Genomic DNA, 17,624 nt, shown 5'->3' with positions numbered 1-17,624 from the left:
TTGCTTCTCCATTTCCGCAAAGCGTTTAGCTGCTGTCATGATGGCATCCCATGTGGACGGCATGCCATCTTTACCCATTAAGGTGCGGATGAGCTCTGGGTCTTTCGCGCCCTGGATGAAAGCAGCGCGAACAAGATCTTCGCTAATAGTGCCCAGACTTAGCTTCTTTGAATTGAAGCGCGTGATGAAGTCTAGTAAAGACTCATCTTCCTCTCGGACGCAGTTGAGGATTGTCCATTGCTCTTCGGTATACTTTCTTTGTTGGCTGAAGTGTTGGCTGAACTTCTGCTGGAAGTCTGCCCAATCGTAGATGTGGTGGACCGGTAGACGATCGAACCACGCTCTAGCTGCCCCAACAAGCGTCATTTGGAACATGTAACACCACGTAGGTTCCGTCCAACTACTGACTGTTGCCCCCGCTATGAACCTGTTCAAATGATCGTCTGGATCAGATATACCATCGTAAGTGCCGATGTTGGACATCTGTTTGGCACTTTTCGGGGCGATTGCTTCCGCAATGTCCCTTGCAAATTTGGACGTTCCCGCCTTTGCAGCAGTTGGTCTAAATGTTTTGGAGAAGTCACGTGGGTTTCCACCCGCGTTTTTTGGTTTGAAGGTTTCTCCAAAATGCCTTCTCGGTTGGGGGTCCGTTTCCTTACGCTTCCCTTTCGCCCTATGACGAGGGTTTGCGTCACTATCGGATTCCTCCGAATCATCGTCCAAGTACTCTCCGAATTCATCAGCCTGTTGGAGTGAACGTAAGCGTTCATCCAACTCAGCTTGGAATTCTTTTTGACGTGCTTCCGCCCACGCTTTAACTTCATCGAGTGTTTGGCGGGGGGGCCTCGTTCGTTGTCTCTCTAACTGGGTATTGGTGAATCCCAGTGAAAGATTATTTACTGCATTTGCCCCAGCTTGGGTAACCGGGGTAGTGTTCGTAAAAACTGTGTAGTCGCCGGTATTCCCCCAGTAGCTGGGGTTGTGGTTACCGGGGTTTCTTGGTCACTAGTTGGTTTTGGGACCGGAGTAACTTTAACCATCTTTCCAGAAGTTTTGAGAAAACTGAAAAGGATTAAGTTCTAGCTTTTATGCACGGATGGCGCCAATGAAGAAACACTAATCGACCCCGGGCAGATTACGGATAATCTGGGGGATAAATAGATGTTTCCCACGAGGGGTTAGATTCGGCAAAGATGGTTCTTCTGATAACCTGCAAAACAGACACCGTGAGCTCGTCACTGAGAAGGGGGGGGGGGGTACCTCCTTGTGACCACCCTCCGGCGTGAGAATCAGACTAGATTGCTCTTGAATATAAGTGTATATTAAGATAATGACTAGAGCAGATATCAGGTAATATATCAAGATATGAGATATGAGATGAGATGTAAGATGATCATACCATTCCAAGGTGTTGGAGTATTTATAGCCGAAGGTAGGTTCGGCTGAATAGTATTCCTGTTCTGCCAACTGTGGGCTACGCACATGCCATGCTGGTGGTTGGTGGATAGGCAGCGGCTGATAGTGACCAGGCCGGCTGTGTACTATTCCTGTTCCACCAACTGCAGGCCATGCACGTCCTCCGACAGGTTGGTGAGTAGGCAGCGGCTAATAGTGACATACAGTACAAGAGCGTGCTGCTCGTCATACTGTTGTCAGTGAGCTGTCGTATCCTTGGTCAGATCTTTTGTCCATACCTCGTCAGGTACAGTACAAAAGATCCTCCAGTATCGTACGGACTGGCTCATTTGGGCGGGAGTTCTCCCGGCTTTGTGCGGGAGTGTTCCCGGCTTGCTCACTCCTTCTTCAGGTGACATTATTGAATTATTTAAGAGTTAAGTGCCTTGTGCGTGTAGCTTTGCTGCGCAGGTAGCCTTCCCTGATGGCTTGTCTCCGCAGCTGCGGGAACAGGCGGAGTACTTCACCATTGGGAGGCTTTTCCTGCGGGAACAGCTTGCGTACTGCGCGTAAGGACGTCACGTCTCTGAGCATGGTGGGTCATGCGGGCCCAGTTGGTTTCTACGCAGACGTCCCTCTTCAAGGGGTTGCGATTCTAGCCTTTGCGCAGACGTCCCTGTTGAAGGTGAGTCTTGCGGGTTCAACTGCGCAGACGTCCCTCTTTGAGGTGAGTCTTGCGGGTCCAACTAGGCTCTGCTGGGACCTACCTCTTCACTATTTGAGGAGTTTTCATGCACAGGTACGTTCAGTAGTGGCTAAAGAAGGTTATCAAATGGTGAACCAATGAATGTGTTGTCATTGAATATAAGGGGTTTGTGTGTTAAAGGGAAACCAAAATAGGTGAGGGAATTAAGAAAGGAGCAAGAGGCATCGTTTGTTTTGCTTCAAGAAACTCAACACTCTTCTTTGGAAAGGGTGGATATTTCTGGATATTGGGGTAATGGAGGATTTAGCCATGAGTTTGTGGAATCGGTTGGAAGATCGGGTGGTTTATTGACCATGTGGGATTCTAATTATTTTAAGTTGAGAAACGTGGAAAAAAATCGGTATTTCTTATGGTTAGCTGGGGAGATTAAAGGAAGTGGGGAAGTGGTTAATATTTTAAATGTTTATGGTCCACAAGGGGTTAATGAGAAAAGGTTGTTATGGGATATTATAAGCCGCTTAGTTGAATCGTCGAATGGATTATGGGTGGTGGCGGGAGATTTTAATGTCGTTAGGTACAAGGAGGACAGAAGGAACTCTATTTTTGATGCTTCGAGTGCTAAGGATTTTAATGATTTCGTAGAGGAAGCTGATTTACATGAATATAGTCTCAAAGGTAATCGTTTCACCTTCTTTACGGGTACAAAGATGAGTAGAATTGATCGTATATTTGTTTGTTGGAGTTTGTTCAATAAGTGGCCGGGGGCAGAGTATAGAGCTCTTCCTAGATTTCGGTTTGACCATTGCCCTCTAATTCTTAAAACGGAATCGAGGAATTTTGGACCAAAGCCATTTAGATTCTTTAATTCATGGTTGGATAGAATGGATTTTAATAAGGGGGTGGAACTGGCAAATGAAGACTATATGGGTTCGGGGCCACATGACTTGTTCCTTATGATGAAATTCAAATTCTTGAGGCAAAGAATAAATAAGTGGAAAGATGAAAAGTTTATAATGGAGCATGAGGAACAATTGGGGCTTCAAACAGAATTGGTCTCATTGGAGGAGACGCTAATGGATAGGGATCTTGTGGAATCGGAACAATGGGTTTAGGAGGAGATCAAGAAGCGGCTGTATGAAATTGATGAGTTTAAGTTCAATGATCTAAAACAAAAGGCCAGAAACAATTGGGCAAAATTCGGTGATGATAATACGAGCTTTTTTCATGGATTTATAAATAAAAGAAGAGCTTCTAATACAATTCCAGGTTTGATGGTTCAGGGTATCTGGATAATTGTACCAAAACAGATTAAGAAAGAAGTGCTTGGTTTTTTTAGATCTAGGTTTGCTGAAGACATGCAGAATCGGCCGAGATTACAATGTTATGATTTGAAGCATTTGTCTTCTGTTGATGCGGACTTTTAGTTTCAAGTTTTTCGGAGGAAGAAATAAAGCGAGCGGTATTTTCATGTGGGGATGATAAGGCACCTGGACCTGACGGTTTCAATTTCAAATTTATTAAGCGTTATTGGAATATGTTTGCGCGGGATTTTGGGAATTTGGTGGAGTATTTTTTCGAAAACGGTGTTATTAATAAAGGAGTTGGATCGTCGTTTATTACTCTGATTCCAAAAGTGAAGGATCCTTCGGGTTTGGGAGATTACAGACCGATTAATCTGATTGGGGTTATAAGTAAGGTGATCTCAAAGTTATTGGCGAATAGATTGCGGATGGTTATCAATGGTTTGATATCGGATTCTCAGTCAGCTTTCATCAGCGGAATATATATTTTAGATGGCCCGTTAATTATAAATGAAATATTATCTTGGTCTCGTGTGATGGATAAGAGTTTATTTCTCTTCAAAATTGATTTTGAAAAGGCGTATGATAATGTTCACTGGGAGTTTTTGATTTGTGTTATGCGTCAAATGGGTTTCCCGGAAAAATGGTGCACTTGGATTTATGGAATTTTATCTTCTGCTAGGTCGTCGGTCTTAGTAAATGGTTCTCCCACATTTGAGTTTGAGTGTACAAAAGGAATCCGACAAGGTGATCCTCTATCCCCATTTTTGTTCGTGTTAGTAATGGAAGCTCTTTCAAGCTTGTTTCGTAAAGCTAGAGATACTGGTGTTTTTGAAGGAATTCATCTTCCTAATGGGGATCTGATCTTAACTCACCTATTGTATGCGGATGATGTTATGGTGATGGGAAACTGGAATGATAATAATTTCAAAAGTGTGATGAGGATTCTACGGATTTTCTTTTTATGTTCTGGCCTCAAAATCAACATTGAGAAATCATCTATTTTTGGTAGTGGTATTAGTCATGAGATGGTCAAGGAGCAGGCGAGCTTGATGAATTGTAAATTTGGAGTTATTCCGTTTACATATTTAGGTGTGAAGGTGGGGGCTAATATGAACCGTATTGCCAATTGGGAGCCGGTGAAACAAGTATTTCAATCTCGGTTATCTAAATGGAAATCGCAGGTCTTGTCTATTGGGGGAGGGTCACTTTAATCAAGTCGGTGTTGGAAAGCTTGCCAACATATTATTTTTCTATTTATAAGGCACCGGTGACAGTTATTAACGAGTTGGAGGCTTTAATAAAAAAGTTTCTATGGGGTGGGAATTTAGATGTACGGAAGATACATTAGGTTGCTTGGGATAAGGTCACGTGTACAAAGAAGAATGGAGGCTTGGGTTTGAAGAGATTGAATATAAGTAATAGTGCGTTATTACTTAAGTGGGTGTGGAGATATAGAGTGAAGGCAGGCGCGTTGTGAAGGAAAATTATTGACTCTATTCATTACAAAAAGAGGAAATGGGGAGTGATGCCTCTTAATAATCGTTTAACAGGAACGTGGAAAAACTTAGTGAGGCATGGGAATATTACTAAGGTTGAAGGCCGAAGTATGAACGATTTGATGAAAGGTAAGTTAGGAGATGGGAGAAGCATTCGGTTTTGGATCGATGTTTGGATAGGCGAGAAAGCGCTTAAAGATAGATTCCCTAGTTTATTTAAAATAGAAAAGAACAAGTTGGTCAAGGTCGCTGAGCAATGTGATGCGCTAGATAATGGGTCAAGTTTTTGGAACAAAGTTAGTGTTTCTAGGAGTGCTAATGTGCGGGTTGAGAAGGTCTCATGTCTGGATATTATTGCCAATATTTCTCTTTCAGATGCTCCGGATTCTTGGAATTGGTTAGTGGATGAGGCGGGGGTGTTTTCAGTGAAGTCAGCTAAGCATTGGATTTAGAAGGAGGATCAACATAGGCCGGCGTTTGTTTTGGAGTGGTGTAAATGGGTTCCGAATAAGGTAAACATTTTTGTTTGGCGAGCGGAGATGGATAGAATTGCTACATCTTTAGCCTTAGAAAGAAGAAATATTCATGTACCAAGAAAAAATTGTGTTTTTTGTGATCATATTGTGGAAACGACAGAACATTTGTTTTCGGGATGTGTATTTGCAACCGGAATTTGGGCGGCGATAACTTCTTGGTGTGGTATACCAAACATCTTCGTGTTTTCGGTGCGAGATATTGTAACCATGCATCAATCAGTGGGGCTGAAAGGAGTTAAGATGATAACATTTTAGGGGATCATGTTCATCTCGTTGTGGAATATTTGGAAAGCTAGAAATGATACCATATTTTCGGATAAAAAGTTGAAGGTTACGGAAGTGGTGGCGGAGATAAAAATTCTGAGCTTTCTTTGGTTTAGATATATAAAAAAGATTGTGTAGATTGAAATTCGTGGTGTAAATTCGACGTGATGTAATAGTTTTTGCTTTGCCTCGGCTCTTTCTCGTTCTTGGAGCTTGAGTTGTTGGTCGTTTGTTTATAAAAAGTTATCTTTAAAAAAAAACTATTTGAGGAGTTGATTTTTCTTTTTCTTTTTTTAAAAAAAATAAATAAAATTGATTTTACTTGATAGATATATGGGTTTGCCACATATTTCTATTTTTTTTTCAAACAGATAATTTGCGTAACAAAATATAAACTGTTAATGTTGAGTCCTCTAGTAAAGATCTAATATTTGGGGTCTATAGAGCTTTTCGGGATTATCACGATTACCTAAAAATATACACACACTTTATTTTTATTTAATTTTATAAATTGCTGCTTTCCATACTCACCGACAAGCCATCACGACAACCTATCGAACCATCTTCCTCTTATGCTCGATTCACAAATTCTGGGCACATGCTTGTGGACTTCATAAATATCATGAATCAAAAATGCATAGACATAGTGAATATCACACCATATACTTATTCTTTGCCACACCACCGAAACAACATAAATACATAACAACTTGTAAAAGCATGATTGATTGACTCACCCGAAGCTGAACAAAAACTTCACCTGCCCGGACTTACTAAGATATTCCTCATTTACAAATAATCAATGGTATTTCATCAAGCCACACATCCAATCAAAACCAAATTAACAACCCGTTTCCAACCTTATCTTTGATAAGCTTAGATAAAGGGACTTGAGAATAGACAAGGAAGTTATCAATTTTTGCAATCGTTCTCTATGTACCACATAACTTTTTGTTGTAAAGGAGAATTGTCAAGCCCTCGATGAAAATGCATATACACATATAAAACTATTTGACATTTTACTATTTTATATAAAATAAATAGTTGGAAATTCACCTTGTTGGGCTCAATAATTTGAAGTGTTAGATAAGGGTTTGGATCAAATACAAATGAAATTAACGTGTTAAACGTGATAATCAAGTAGAGTAATTATATATACAAATAGATTAAACTATGTAATTACTCTATGATAATTACTCTACTTGTATATACAATTACTCTATTTGATTTTCACGTTTACACGTTAATTTCATTTGTATTTGATTCAAACTCTAGATAATTATATCTAAAAAATATAACTACCTTTTTTTTCAGACTAATCTTAAATCTTAATCTACTTCTAATAAACACATATACTTGTAAATTACATAAATTGAACCATCGACCTCACCGACAGCAGTAAGACATGTAAATACGTAATCACAATATATATACGAAGTCGTTTTTGAAATAAAAATAATAAAATAACATGAATGGTGATTGAAAGTATATTCTAACTTCTAAGATGTGGCTCAGAATCTACTCTAGAACACGTCAAACAATGAATATTGTATTTTAGCACTCAACTCCCCGTTAAACAAACATTTGAGATCCAATCATATCTTTTGCTTAATTTTTTATTCGTGTAATATTCTAGCACAATAAACTTTCCAGATTTTGTATACACCTTTTCAAATATAATATGTTTCACTTAGGATCCGAACAGAAGTTGCGATGGACATAATTTGATTTCTTTTGAAGTTAATTAACATATTTAACACAAGTAATTCCAAAATTGAGAAAATAACAACTCCTTAATTTTTAAAGGACAATATTTGACGAAAAACCACAACGTGCGCGTTTTTATATCATCTAAAATTCTATATTGATATGAATGAATATTCTAATGATCTAGTGGTATGATGCTTAATCTTTAATTTAAACTTGTAATATACTTTAAAAAGCAAAATACAGTTAAACATGTATGATTTACTTCTGAATTATTACTAAAAAAAGTGCTTACGAAGAAGTTTGATAGCTTTTTGTTGACAACTTCTGATTAAACAGCTAGCCATGGTTTCATAAACTAACAACCAAATATGTTGTACGACTTCAACTGTTGTACAACTTGTTTTAAAATCATTAGCTCATATAAAAACATAAAATGACAAATAGGTTGTAAAAAATTGTTAGTAATGCATATTTAAAAAACTATAAAAAAATAATAATAAAAGCTATAAAGTAGCGTGTAGATAGCGAGACTTTAAGATCATTCTCAATCAATCTCTAAACTCTATCTGTTTCTTATCAACATCAAGTTACTTTTTCTCTCATTTTCCCTCCTTTATTCGATGGTATCAAACCAAACAAACAGTTAACACATCAAAACTGATTTATCGTTTATGTAAGCATAACAATCAAACCGATCGACTTGTTTCAGTTAAAGGTGGGCAAAACAAACCGGTTAACCGAACCGACCCGAAAACCACCGGACAGAAATCGAACCGGTTTGAAACCGATTATTGTAATTTTCACCACAAAAACCGGTTAAACGAACCTAAACCAGACAAAAACTGGTCAAAACCCGAACCGAAACCGCTCAAAACCGGAACCGAAACCGATCGTACATGGTAAAAAACCGGTTTCAATCCAAACCGATCATAAACCGGTTTTGATTTTTGTTGACTAAATCGAACCGGTTTTGTGTTTTAGTTTACCCAATTTAAATATTTAACTGGTTATTAAATATATTTGATTTCATAAATATCCAACGGCCCAGATTTTCCCTCTATTTCCTTTAAACTTGTCAAACACCTTCGTCCTCTTCCCTCATTTTTGCTCACACTTTCTCTCTCTAGGGTTTTACTTCAGGTTCAATTATCTTATATCCATCTATACATACACTTAATTATTTGTATACTTATGTTATTTTACTAGCTTTGTTAATTGTTATACTCCACAATAACTTCAATTTTATTATATAACATGACTCGTCTCATCCATAATTATCTTATTTGTAATTATTAGTTAATGTTATATTGGATGATATTACGTTTACCTAATGTTTAACTAGCTCTAAATTACCTTATTAAATTGTATAGTTTCGTGTAGGTGATTTTGATTAATATGATTATTATTAATAATTTTATATGTTTTAGATAGATGGTCATGGATGGGAGATGGAAGGACGATTACGGAGTATTGCATCGGAACGTGTTAAATTTAAACGGATCCAACACAGTTCTGTCAGATCCAAAGGCTTTTAACGCCTTGAAACTGACAGAACCGTGTTTAGATCAGAATTATGTGAGTATTAGAAGGTCTAGTCCGTCGTCTAGCTCGAACAACGATGGTGACGTACACGACGATTTTGAACTCAGTGATGTGGTTTTTAAGTACATAAATCAGATGCTTATGGAGGAAAATATTGAGGAAAAGACGTGCACGCTTCATGATTCGGATGCTCTTCGAGCTCATGAGAAGTCGTTTTATGATGCTTTGATGGTAAACGAGTCTCCGACAGTACCTGTTTATGATAATAATTCCAAAGATGAGATTACTGTGGAGGATTATGATTGTTTTGGTACGGGTTTTAGATCTGATTTTAGTGATTATAATGTTCCGGTTGGACCGACTATGTTTTCAAATATTGATTCACAGTCGAACAATAACAGTAGTGTTGTTGATTGTTTAGCTGATTCACCCGTGAGTGTTCAAAGTACGTCCGCTATGCAGTTTCATACTGGTTTTAGTGAATCAAGTAGAATCTTAGATCAAACTAAAGAGGCTAATAATGTGGTTCTAAAGGCTGAAGAATCGAGTGGACGGAAAAACCCTTATTCTGATAATGTTGTTGAAGATGGAACGGTTACAAAGCAGTCTGCAGTTTATACCGAGCCGGCTGTTAGGTCTAAGGAGTTTGATGATGTGTTGCTTTGTGGTGAAGGTAAAAACTTACCTCAAGGTAATTTTGTCCACAATGGGGTGAATCGAGCGCAAACGAAGGGTAATACGGGTAAGGGTCGAGGTAAAAAAGGTGTGAAAAAGGATGTGGTTGACTTGAGAACTTTGTTGACCCTTTGTGCACAAGCGGTTGCAGCTAATGACCAAAGGAGTGCAGTTGATTTGTTGAAACAAATAAGACGACACTCGTCACCAACGGGTGATGGTATGCAAAGATTAGCCCATTATTTCTCTGCTGGGCTTGAAGCCCGTATGGTGGGCTCGGGAACTGAAATATACAACACTCTCCGTTCAAGGCCGACATCGGCTATTGAAGTATTGAAATTTTACCATTTGTATCTCAGTTGCTGCCCGTTTTTAAAAATCTCCAATTTTTTCTCAAATAAAACTATTTTGCATACTGCGCGTAATTCAAAGAAGCTGCATATAGTAGATTTTGGAATTCTATATGGCTTCCAATGGCCTTGTTTCATACAACGTCTCTCAAAACGGCCCGGTGGGCCACCTGAGCTTAGAATCACAGGCATTGACTTCCCATGTCCTGGTTTCAAACCGTCCCAGAGGGTCGAGGAGACGGGAAGTAGGCTAGCTAATTATGCAGAAACGTTTAATGTCCCGTTTAAGTTTAAAGCCATAGCTCAGAAATGGGAAACGATTACTATTGATGATCTTGAGCTTGAGGATGATGAAACTTTAGTTGTGAACTGTGCGTCTCGGTTTAGATACTTGCTTGACGAGACAGTGATGGCGGATTGTCCAAGGAATAAAGTGTTGAACCTTATTAAGCGAATGAATCCGACTATCTTTATACAAGGTGTTGTTAACGGGTCTTACAACGCCCCCTTTTTTATTACAAGGTTTAGGGAAGCTTTGTTTTTCTTTTCTTCTATGTTTGATATGATTGAGGCAAATGCAACACGCGAGACCCCGGATAGAGAGTTGATTGAGAAGGTGTTTTGGGGGCGAGAAGCAATGAACGTGATTGCCTGTGAAGGCGGTGAGAGAATTGAGAGGCCAGAAACGTATAAGCAGTGGCAGGTTCGTAATGTAAGAGCTGGATTTCGACAGCTTCCGCTTAATCAAGAAATCTTGAAGTTGGCTAAAGAGAGAGCAAAGTCATGTTACCCACATAAGGATTTTGGGATTGATGAAGTTGGTCATTGGATGCTGCAAGGGTGGAAAGGACGGATTATACACGGGTTGTCTTCATGGGCGCCGGCTAAATAATAAGAATAAAGTTATGAGGATGCTACTGTCTAATGGAAATTTGCTGGAAGTTTGATAAATGAAGTATTCAAGTTTGTGCATTACGGACAAAATTCGTTTTCCGTGAGGTATGTAATCCCAACTTCCATTAGTCATTTGATCATCTTAAATCAGTATTAAAACTTGTAAAAATGTGTTTAGTAGATTATGAGACTAATCTGTCATTGCAACTTTATAGTTCATTAGCAATAGAATAACATAGTGTCACAAGACCCATCTCAATGAGGGTCGTGTCTCAGTAAGGACTGTCTAGGGGTGTAAACTAGCCGAGCCAAGCTCAAGCTCGTCAAGGCTCAAGCTCGGCTCATTTCAAAATCTTCTTCTAAAGTCGAACTCGTTTATTATTTATAATTTTATATACATATATAGTTATTTTTTATATATAATTTCTACACAATATATAATATTTAATTATTTGATCAGAAAATTTTGTATTATAATGACTATTATATAAAAATATATTAAATCAGAATTAAATATATATTAATTGTCTGGTTTAGTCTTGCGAGCCGGCTTAAGCTCGATAAGTGAAACTTGAGTTCGGGATCGTATATAAAACAAATTTAGTTGTTTAAATCTTAAAAAACCATTTTACTTAAGGCCCAAATTTTTTCTCACCTTCGGCACAAAATTTTTTAACGATTCTTGGGATGGCCCTGCTCGAGCGTGTTTAAACTCGCTGGATTTTAGCTTTTAACGAGCCTATCTCAATTAGCTCACAAGCGGTTTGTGTTGTATGTTTTTACTTTATTAGTGACCAGTTCAGAAGGTGTCACAATTCGTCTTAATTCTAAGCAATACGAAAATGGGTAATTTCATTTGATTATTTTTACTATTAATTATATATAATAAACTTTTTTTATATGTATTGATAACTTTTGTTAAAGTGACAACACTCACGAAGAATAGTAGATTGATGATGGTGCATTCCGATCTAATAAATATGTGCGTTTTTTTTTGTCACATGTTAATTGATGGTGAAATTCAATGGTCTTATTCATTGTCACAAACTTGCATCAACTTGAGTTTCGAGTCAAGCTGATATAGATATGAGTTGTTTTAATCCCTAAAATAGAGTGGTGTCATGGTGAGTTTTGTTTCCATCATGATATGTTTATATCCATTTGTTTTCATTAAGCAAAACAATGTGTTGTCAGTTATAGGCACAACACTCTTTTATTTCAATTCTTGTAAGTTAAGACCATAAAATATACTATTATAAATGATAGGAAAATGGTTGTAATTATGTGTGTTGCAAACCAATTTTATTCAAAATCATTGTAAGAAATAAAATCATGAGCTGGGTGTTCAAAATACTAATTTGTTTCTTTTAAGTTAGTTGTTTATTATTATGATTTATTTGTGTTCTATCTTCTATACAAGAATCTTAAAATTGTTTGATATATGGTAGGAATGATGGTTTAATTTTCAGTGAAATACTTATTGTTGTAAATAAACCTTTTCAACAGTTTTTTTTACTTTGATTTACGTAATGGGTCATAACAAGTTCCGCTTGAAACATGCCCACTTTTAGTATGACTTGGAGCATTTCGGGCAAGTTCAACTTGTATTCGACCATTTAAGTAAACGAGTAAAATTTGCTACATGCGTTCTCTGGCAAAACGGACGGGTCGTGTCAATTGGCGCAACGCATAAGCACCGGTTTTATAGGTACAAGTTAGGGTCAAAAATGGCCATTTTAAGATAAATATTATTTTGGTTCGGAACATGTTTTCTTTACACTATTTGCTTTTTATTTTTAACACACAAATATAAAACTCACTATAACAGTTTAGTTTCTTGTATGTTGGAGTTGAGTAAAATGTGTCAATATCATCTAAAATTAAAAGTTTAGTAAGATGGCATGTTTGAAACAAAAAAAAATTGTGATAAAATGCATATAATTTTATTAGTATTACGCTTTCTTTGTCGATATTAATAAATATGTAGTTTCCTTTGCTTCTAATTTTATAACCTAAGACATGAATTAGAAAAAAAAACATGAAGTAAGCCACACAAGTTTATTTTTTGTTAGTTATGAATGACTAATAATTTAATATTATTAAACCCTCAATTTAAATCCTTTGGTAATTTTTTTTACCAATAGAAACTCTTGTAATTGTTAGTTCAGTAGCAAGATATGTTAAAACTAACACAACAATATACTTAGAAACACTTTGTTTACATTTTTTAGCTCTTTTGAGTTTTCAAAAGTTTTAATGTGTTTCTTGTATATGACAATTGAAACTTGAAGAACCAAAATCATATAATAATATAATGAATGAGATTAATTTTTCAAACTCGTGTAACACACGGGTTTATAACCTAGTTATTAATGTGTCAAAACAAAACAAAATTGTTTAAATATGAAAAAAAATTTGGTTTGAAATAATTCCAACTATGTTCTGTTGGCAAATAACAGTCTCAATTTCACACTTGGCTGATGACAGTTGCAACTAAAGGTGTATTATTTTTCAACGGTCTGCGACTAATAGATGGTTAACTCTGTTAGTCTGTTGCTTACGACACGTCCGACTATAAAAAAATCTTATGTAATTCTTTATAAAAACCTCTTAGTATTATACAAACAAAAAATTCAACTCCATTTCTTCATTCACTAACACGAATTCACGACTACAAACTAAATGATATACCCTTCACTTAACGGAACAAAATTAACGGGGTTAGTGATCTGGACAAAAATGGCAGCTTAAAGAAACCATGAGGAGGAAAATGGTTAAAAAAACGTTTGGACGGAAATGACAAAAGTGACCAAACCCATGAGCGAAAATGGCAGTTTACTCTTCTTTTATGCTTGGATCTATGACTATCCAAAGTCAAACTTTTCAAGTTGGCTTGGATTTGGTTCAGTTCGTTCCGATTTCAACGGGGATTCGTTGATTGAGATCATTTTTCGAGTAATTAAGTGATTCGATCTAACGTCAATGGGCTGAGAATACTCTAATACCAATGGGTTCAATCGCCAAAAAAAAAGACCGGTACCAAGTCTTAAACAAAACCCAAAAAAGTTGTTGACCCAAATAACCCAACTTGAACCCGTTAAAGGACAGGCCCGGCTCGACAGCCGAAGCCTTCAAATTCAAACAAAGAATCGGGTCAGAACCCGAACATTGAGGGGTTTGAGTTGAGAAGGTGGGTTTTTCATTTCGGGCATCAAACCAAAGATGAGTGCGAATGGGACTGCAGACTTCTTCTACAGAGAAGCTCAACGTCTTGGTTATGTTGCAAGATCCGCCATCAAGGTTATTAATATACCTTTATTATTATTATTAACATCAAACCCTGATGAATGAAGTGTGTGTTACTAATAATAATTTTGATTTGGTTATTATTATTATTATTATGAACAATAGCTGCTTCAGATTCAGAAACAGTACAAATTAATTACGCCGGGTTCCTCTGTTCTTGACCTTGGCTGTGCTCCTGGTGCTTGGCTTCAGGTTCCATCTTTTCCTCCTTTTCAGATTCAGAATAATACCATATTCACGTAAGAAGCTTATGGTATGAATTGATTGGCCTGTAAATGTTTAGTGAACTGTTCGTGAATCGTTTGGCGGGAAGTTGATTTAAGTTCATTTATTTAATAAGCGAACGAACATGAACAAAAGTATTTGTTAGTGTAATTAAACGAGCGAATGTGAGTACATGATTTGTCGTTATTTATGTTCGTGTAGTCGAATGGGTGAACATGAACACATACTTTGTTGGTCATTTATGCTTGTTTAGATATTAATAGAAATTAATTAAATATTATCTGTATTTCTTATACCTTAGTTCGTTTATGTTGTATTTCTTCGTTTGTATAATGCATTCATATAAGGGTGTTCATTTATGTTTGTTTATGTATGTTCATACATGTCATTTATGTTTGTTCAGTTATGTTCGTGAACTGTTTGTTTAGACTTTAGATTTTTCAAGAACGAACATAAACGAACAAGAACATGAACACAAATATTTGTTCGATTAACTGTTTGTGTTCGTGTTAGTTTAAAGTTAAATGAGCAAACACAAACACGGGCACACACATGCTCTTGTTCGTGGTCGTTCGGTTTACTTACAGGCCTGTGAATTGATATTGTTTATTGTAAAATCAGGTAGCTTGTCAAAGCCTTGGTCCATTGACAAATGGCGGTGCGGTTGTTGGCGTTGATCTTAAGGTGATTGGTTTCACCGTTTATATATATTTTAATTTGATTGATATAATAATCACAGCAGATCTATGTTAGACTTGTAATTTGACACGCTTTTTTGGGCATTTTACTCAGAACAGAAGGTGAAGGTTCCTTCAACTCACTGTGATTCTAGAGTTTCAACTGTTTGTGCAGATGTCATGAATCTCCCTAAACATGATTTTCTAAATCTCTCACCTCAGGTATTAACTTTTCTAAAATCCTCAAATTTACCGGAAAGATTCCACCTTTAACTTAATTCTTTGCACTTCATCATTATAATTAATTTAGGGGTGACAATTTTTGGCATGGAACGAAAAATAATCAGGTTTTGAGTTGTTATATCTAACCCGTTTAGAAAATGGGTAGTGATCTGAATGACCCTTAGGGGTGCAAACGAGCCGAGCCCGAGCTCGACCAGGCTCGAGGCTCATTTAACTTACACAGAGCTCGAGCTCGGCTCGTGAATGGATTTTGAAGCTCGAGCTCGGCTCGGGCTCGGCTCATTTGCTATTTATCAATTATTTTTTTATATAATTATAATTATGTTATATATTTTTTTATTATAGTTTTATGTATAAAAGAATATATATTATTTAGTTATTTTTCTTAATTTTTTTATAACATTATAATTATTAATTAATAATTATTAAATATATATATTTTAAAAAAATTATATAAATGGCAGGCTCGTTTAGGCTCGCGAGCCGGCTCGAGCTCGATAAGTAAAGCTCGGGCTCGGGCTCGGGCTCGGGCTCGTTTATTCAACGAGCTTATTTTTAGGCTTGAGCTCGGGCTCGGGCCCGATAAAGCTCGGCTCGAACGAGCTTTTTAACGAGCCGATCTCGAGTAGCTCACGAGTAGCTCGGCTCATTTGCACCCCTAATGACCCGTTTAATAAAATGTAGGCATTTGCACAAGCTAAATGTTAAGTGAATATTTCATGAACCATTCAGGGGGAAGTTCGTTTATTTAATAAACGAACGAGCATGAACATATTTTTTTGTTCATTTAGTTAAACAAACAAACATGAACATATAAACTTTCGGGACCATCACAAATTAGTCTAGATTTAATAACCTTTTTTGGCCTAACACATTATTCTTCACATTAGCTTATATCTTAAACGAATGCACATAAGCGAACACGAACAAGAAAACCCTATCTGTTTAATTGTTTGAATTTTATTTGCTTAAAGTTAAATGAACAAACTCGAACGTAACCCGTTCGTGTTTGTTCAGCTCGTTTACAAGCTAAATGTGTCGTGTTTGGGTTGACCTGTTTATTCCGTTTAGTAAAACAAGTCGGCCCGCCAACCTGTTTAATTAAATATGTGACCCACTAACCCGTTCATTACCCGCTCAATCCTTGGTTTACATTCACCAACCCGATTAACACATTTACAACTTTATTATTACCCACTAGGCACCAACGCACTAACACACTTTTAGATGTATGGGTTGTGCTGGGATTTAGCTATCGCGCAGGTTAGGGTTGATGTTTTTGACAAATATAAAAATACAGGTGATGTTCTGGTTGAACATTTAAATCCACAACCCGTCAACCCGCCAACCTGACATGTTTGACACTCATTCATCATAACTGATTAAGAAAACTTTACAGTATTCTTATATTTTGTATGTTAACTTTGGCAGAAACAAGGGTTTTCAGTTGTATTATCAGACATGTGTCCACTTGTTTCTGGTATCACAACACGCGATGCAGCTTTATCCGTGGAATTAGGGATGCGGGCTCTTGATTTGGCCCTTGGTGGATCTAAATTACCGAACACGTCCTTGGAAGACGTGCCCTTGGAAAATGGTCATACAGAAAACCAACTCAACAAAGAAAATGATGTTGGTATACTTAATACCGGAGGGCACCTTATTGTAAAGCTTCTAGAGAGCGATGACACAAAAGGTAATTTTGATACGAGTTTCTTGATATTGCGTGGAGTAGTTAATTTTGAATGTTTGGTGATTGTAGAGTTGATCAAGATCTGCAAGCCTTTGTTTACGAAGTCATCATGGTTGAGGCCTAAAGCTACAAGATCAAACTCCAGGGAAATTTATTTGATTTGTCAAGGTTTGAATTAGCTACATTTGTTCGGGTAATTCTCCGAATTCATAAATTTAGTTGGTTTATTGAACTATATTATTGAGATAATGGCATGTTAAGTATGTAAATTGCATTGCTTTGTTATGTTGAATGTCGGTTATTTTTTGTATTTTATATCAAACCGGCTGATTTGCTTTATTAATAAATTGCTCCAGTGTAGACGTAGTTGTATCTACATAAATAGTTGTAGTTATGGTCCTATTTGAGTATTTGATTGTACACTCATCAAAATTACTAATTCCTTATTTATATCAGTAATTATTATGTTATATAATCCTTGTACTTTGTGTAGTTTATGCTGGTGTGAAACTGTGTTATTATAAAACGAGTTATGTTTGATCACACACAATACTGTACTACTATTCTCCAAGCAGGCTTAACAATTGATGTAGTCCATAGTGCTTGAA

The 17,624-nt window shown here is 36.8% G+C and overlaps 1 protein-coding gene and 1 pseudogene across 2 annotated transcripts; both read left to right on the top strand.

Annotated features, from left to right (window-relative positions):
* The first annotated feature begins 8,412 nt into the window (after nt 1-8,412).
* LOC143573576 (scarecrow-like protein 14 pseudogene) lies at nt 8,413-11,185 on the top strand (annotated as a pseudogene). The gene is made up of 2 exons (XR_013142453.1): nt 8,413-8,551; nt 8,839-11,185. The product of XR_013142453.1 is annotated as a scarecrow-like protein 14 pseudogene (transcript).
* A 2,886-nt stretch (nt 11,186-14,071) lies between these two features.
* On the top strand, nt 14,072-17,342 carry LOC143573561 (uncharacterized). The gene is made up of 6 exons (XM_077058405.1): nt 14,072-14,172; nt 14,284-14,370; nt 15,025-15,087; nt 15,201-15,302; nt 16,755-17,019; nt 17,086-17,342. Exons 1-6 carry the CDS (start codon nt 14,095-14,097, stop codon nt 17,193-17,195), a joined length of 705 nt encoding a protein of 234 aa, XP_076914520.1. The 5' UTR covers nt 14,072-14,094; the 3' UTR covers nt 17,196-17,342.
* The last annotated feature ends 282 nt before the right edge of the window (nt 17,343-17,624 follow it).

Source organism: Bidens hawaiensis, unplaced genomic scaffold, assembly GCF_021521415.1.
Source record: "Bidens hawaiensis isolate Kalapana, Puna unplaced genomic scaffold, B.hawaiensis_p1.1 tig00026587_1, whole genome shotgun sequence".
NCBI lineage: Eukaryota > Viridiplantae > Streptophyta > Magnoliopsida > Asterales > Asteraceae > Bidens > Bidens hawaiensis.
Note: the sequence above shows the minus strand (reverse complement) of the source record. Positions and strands in the feature narration are given on the sequence as shown.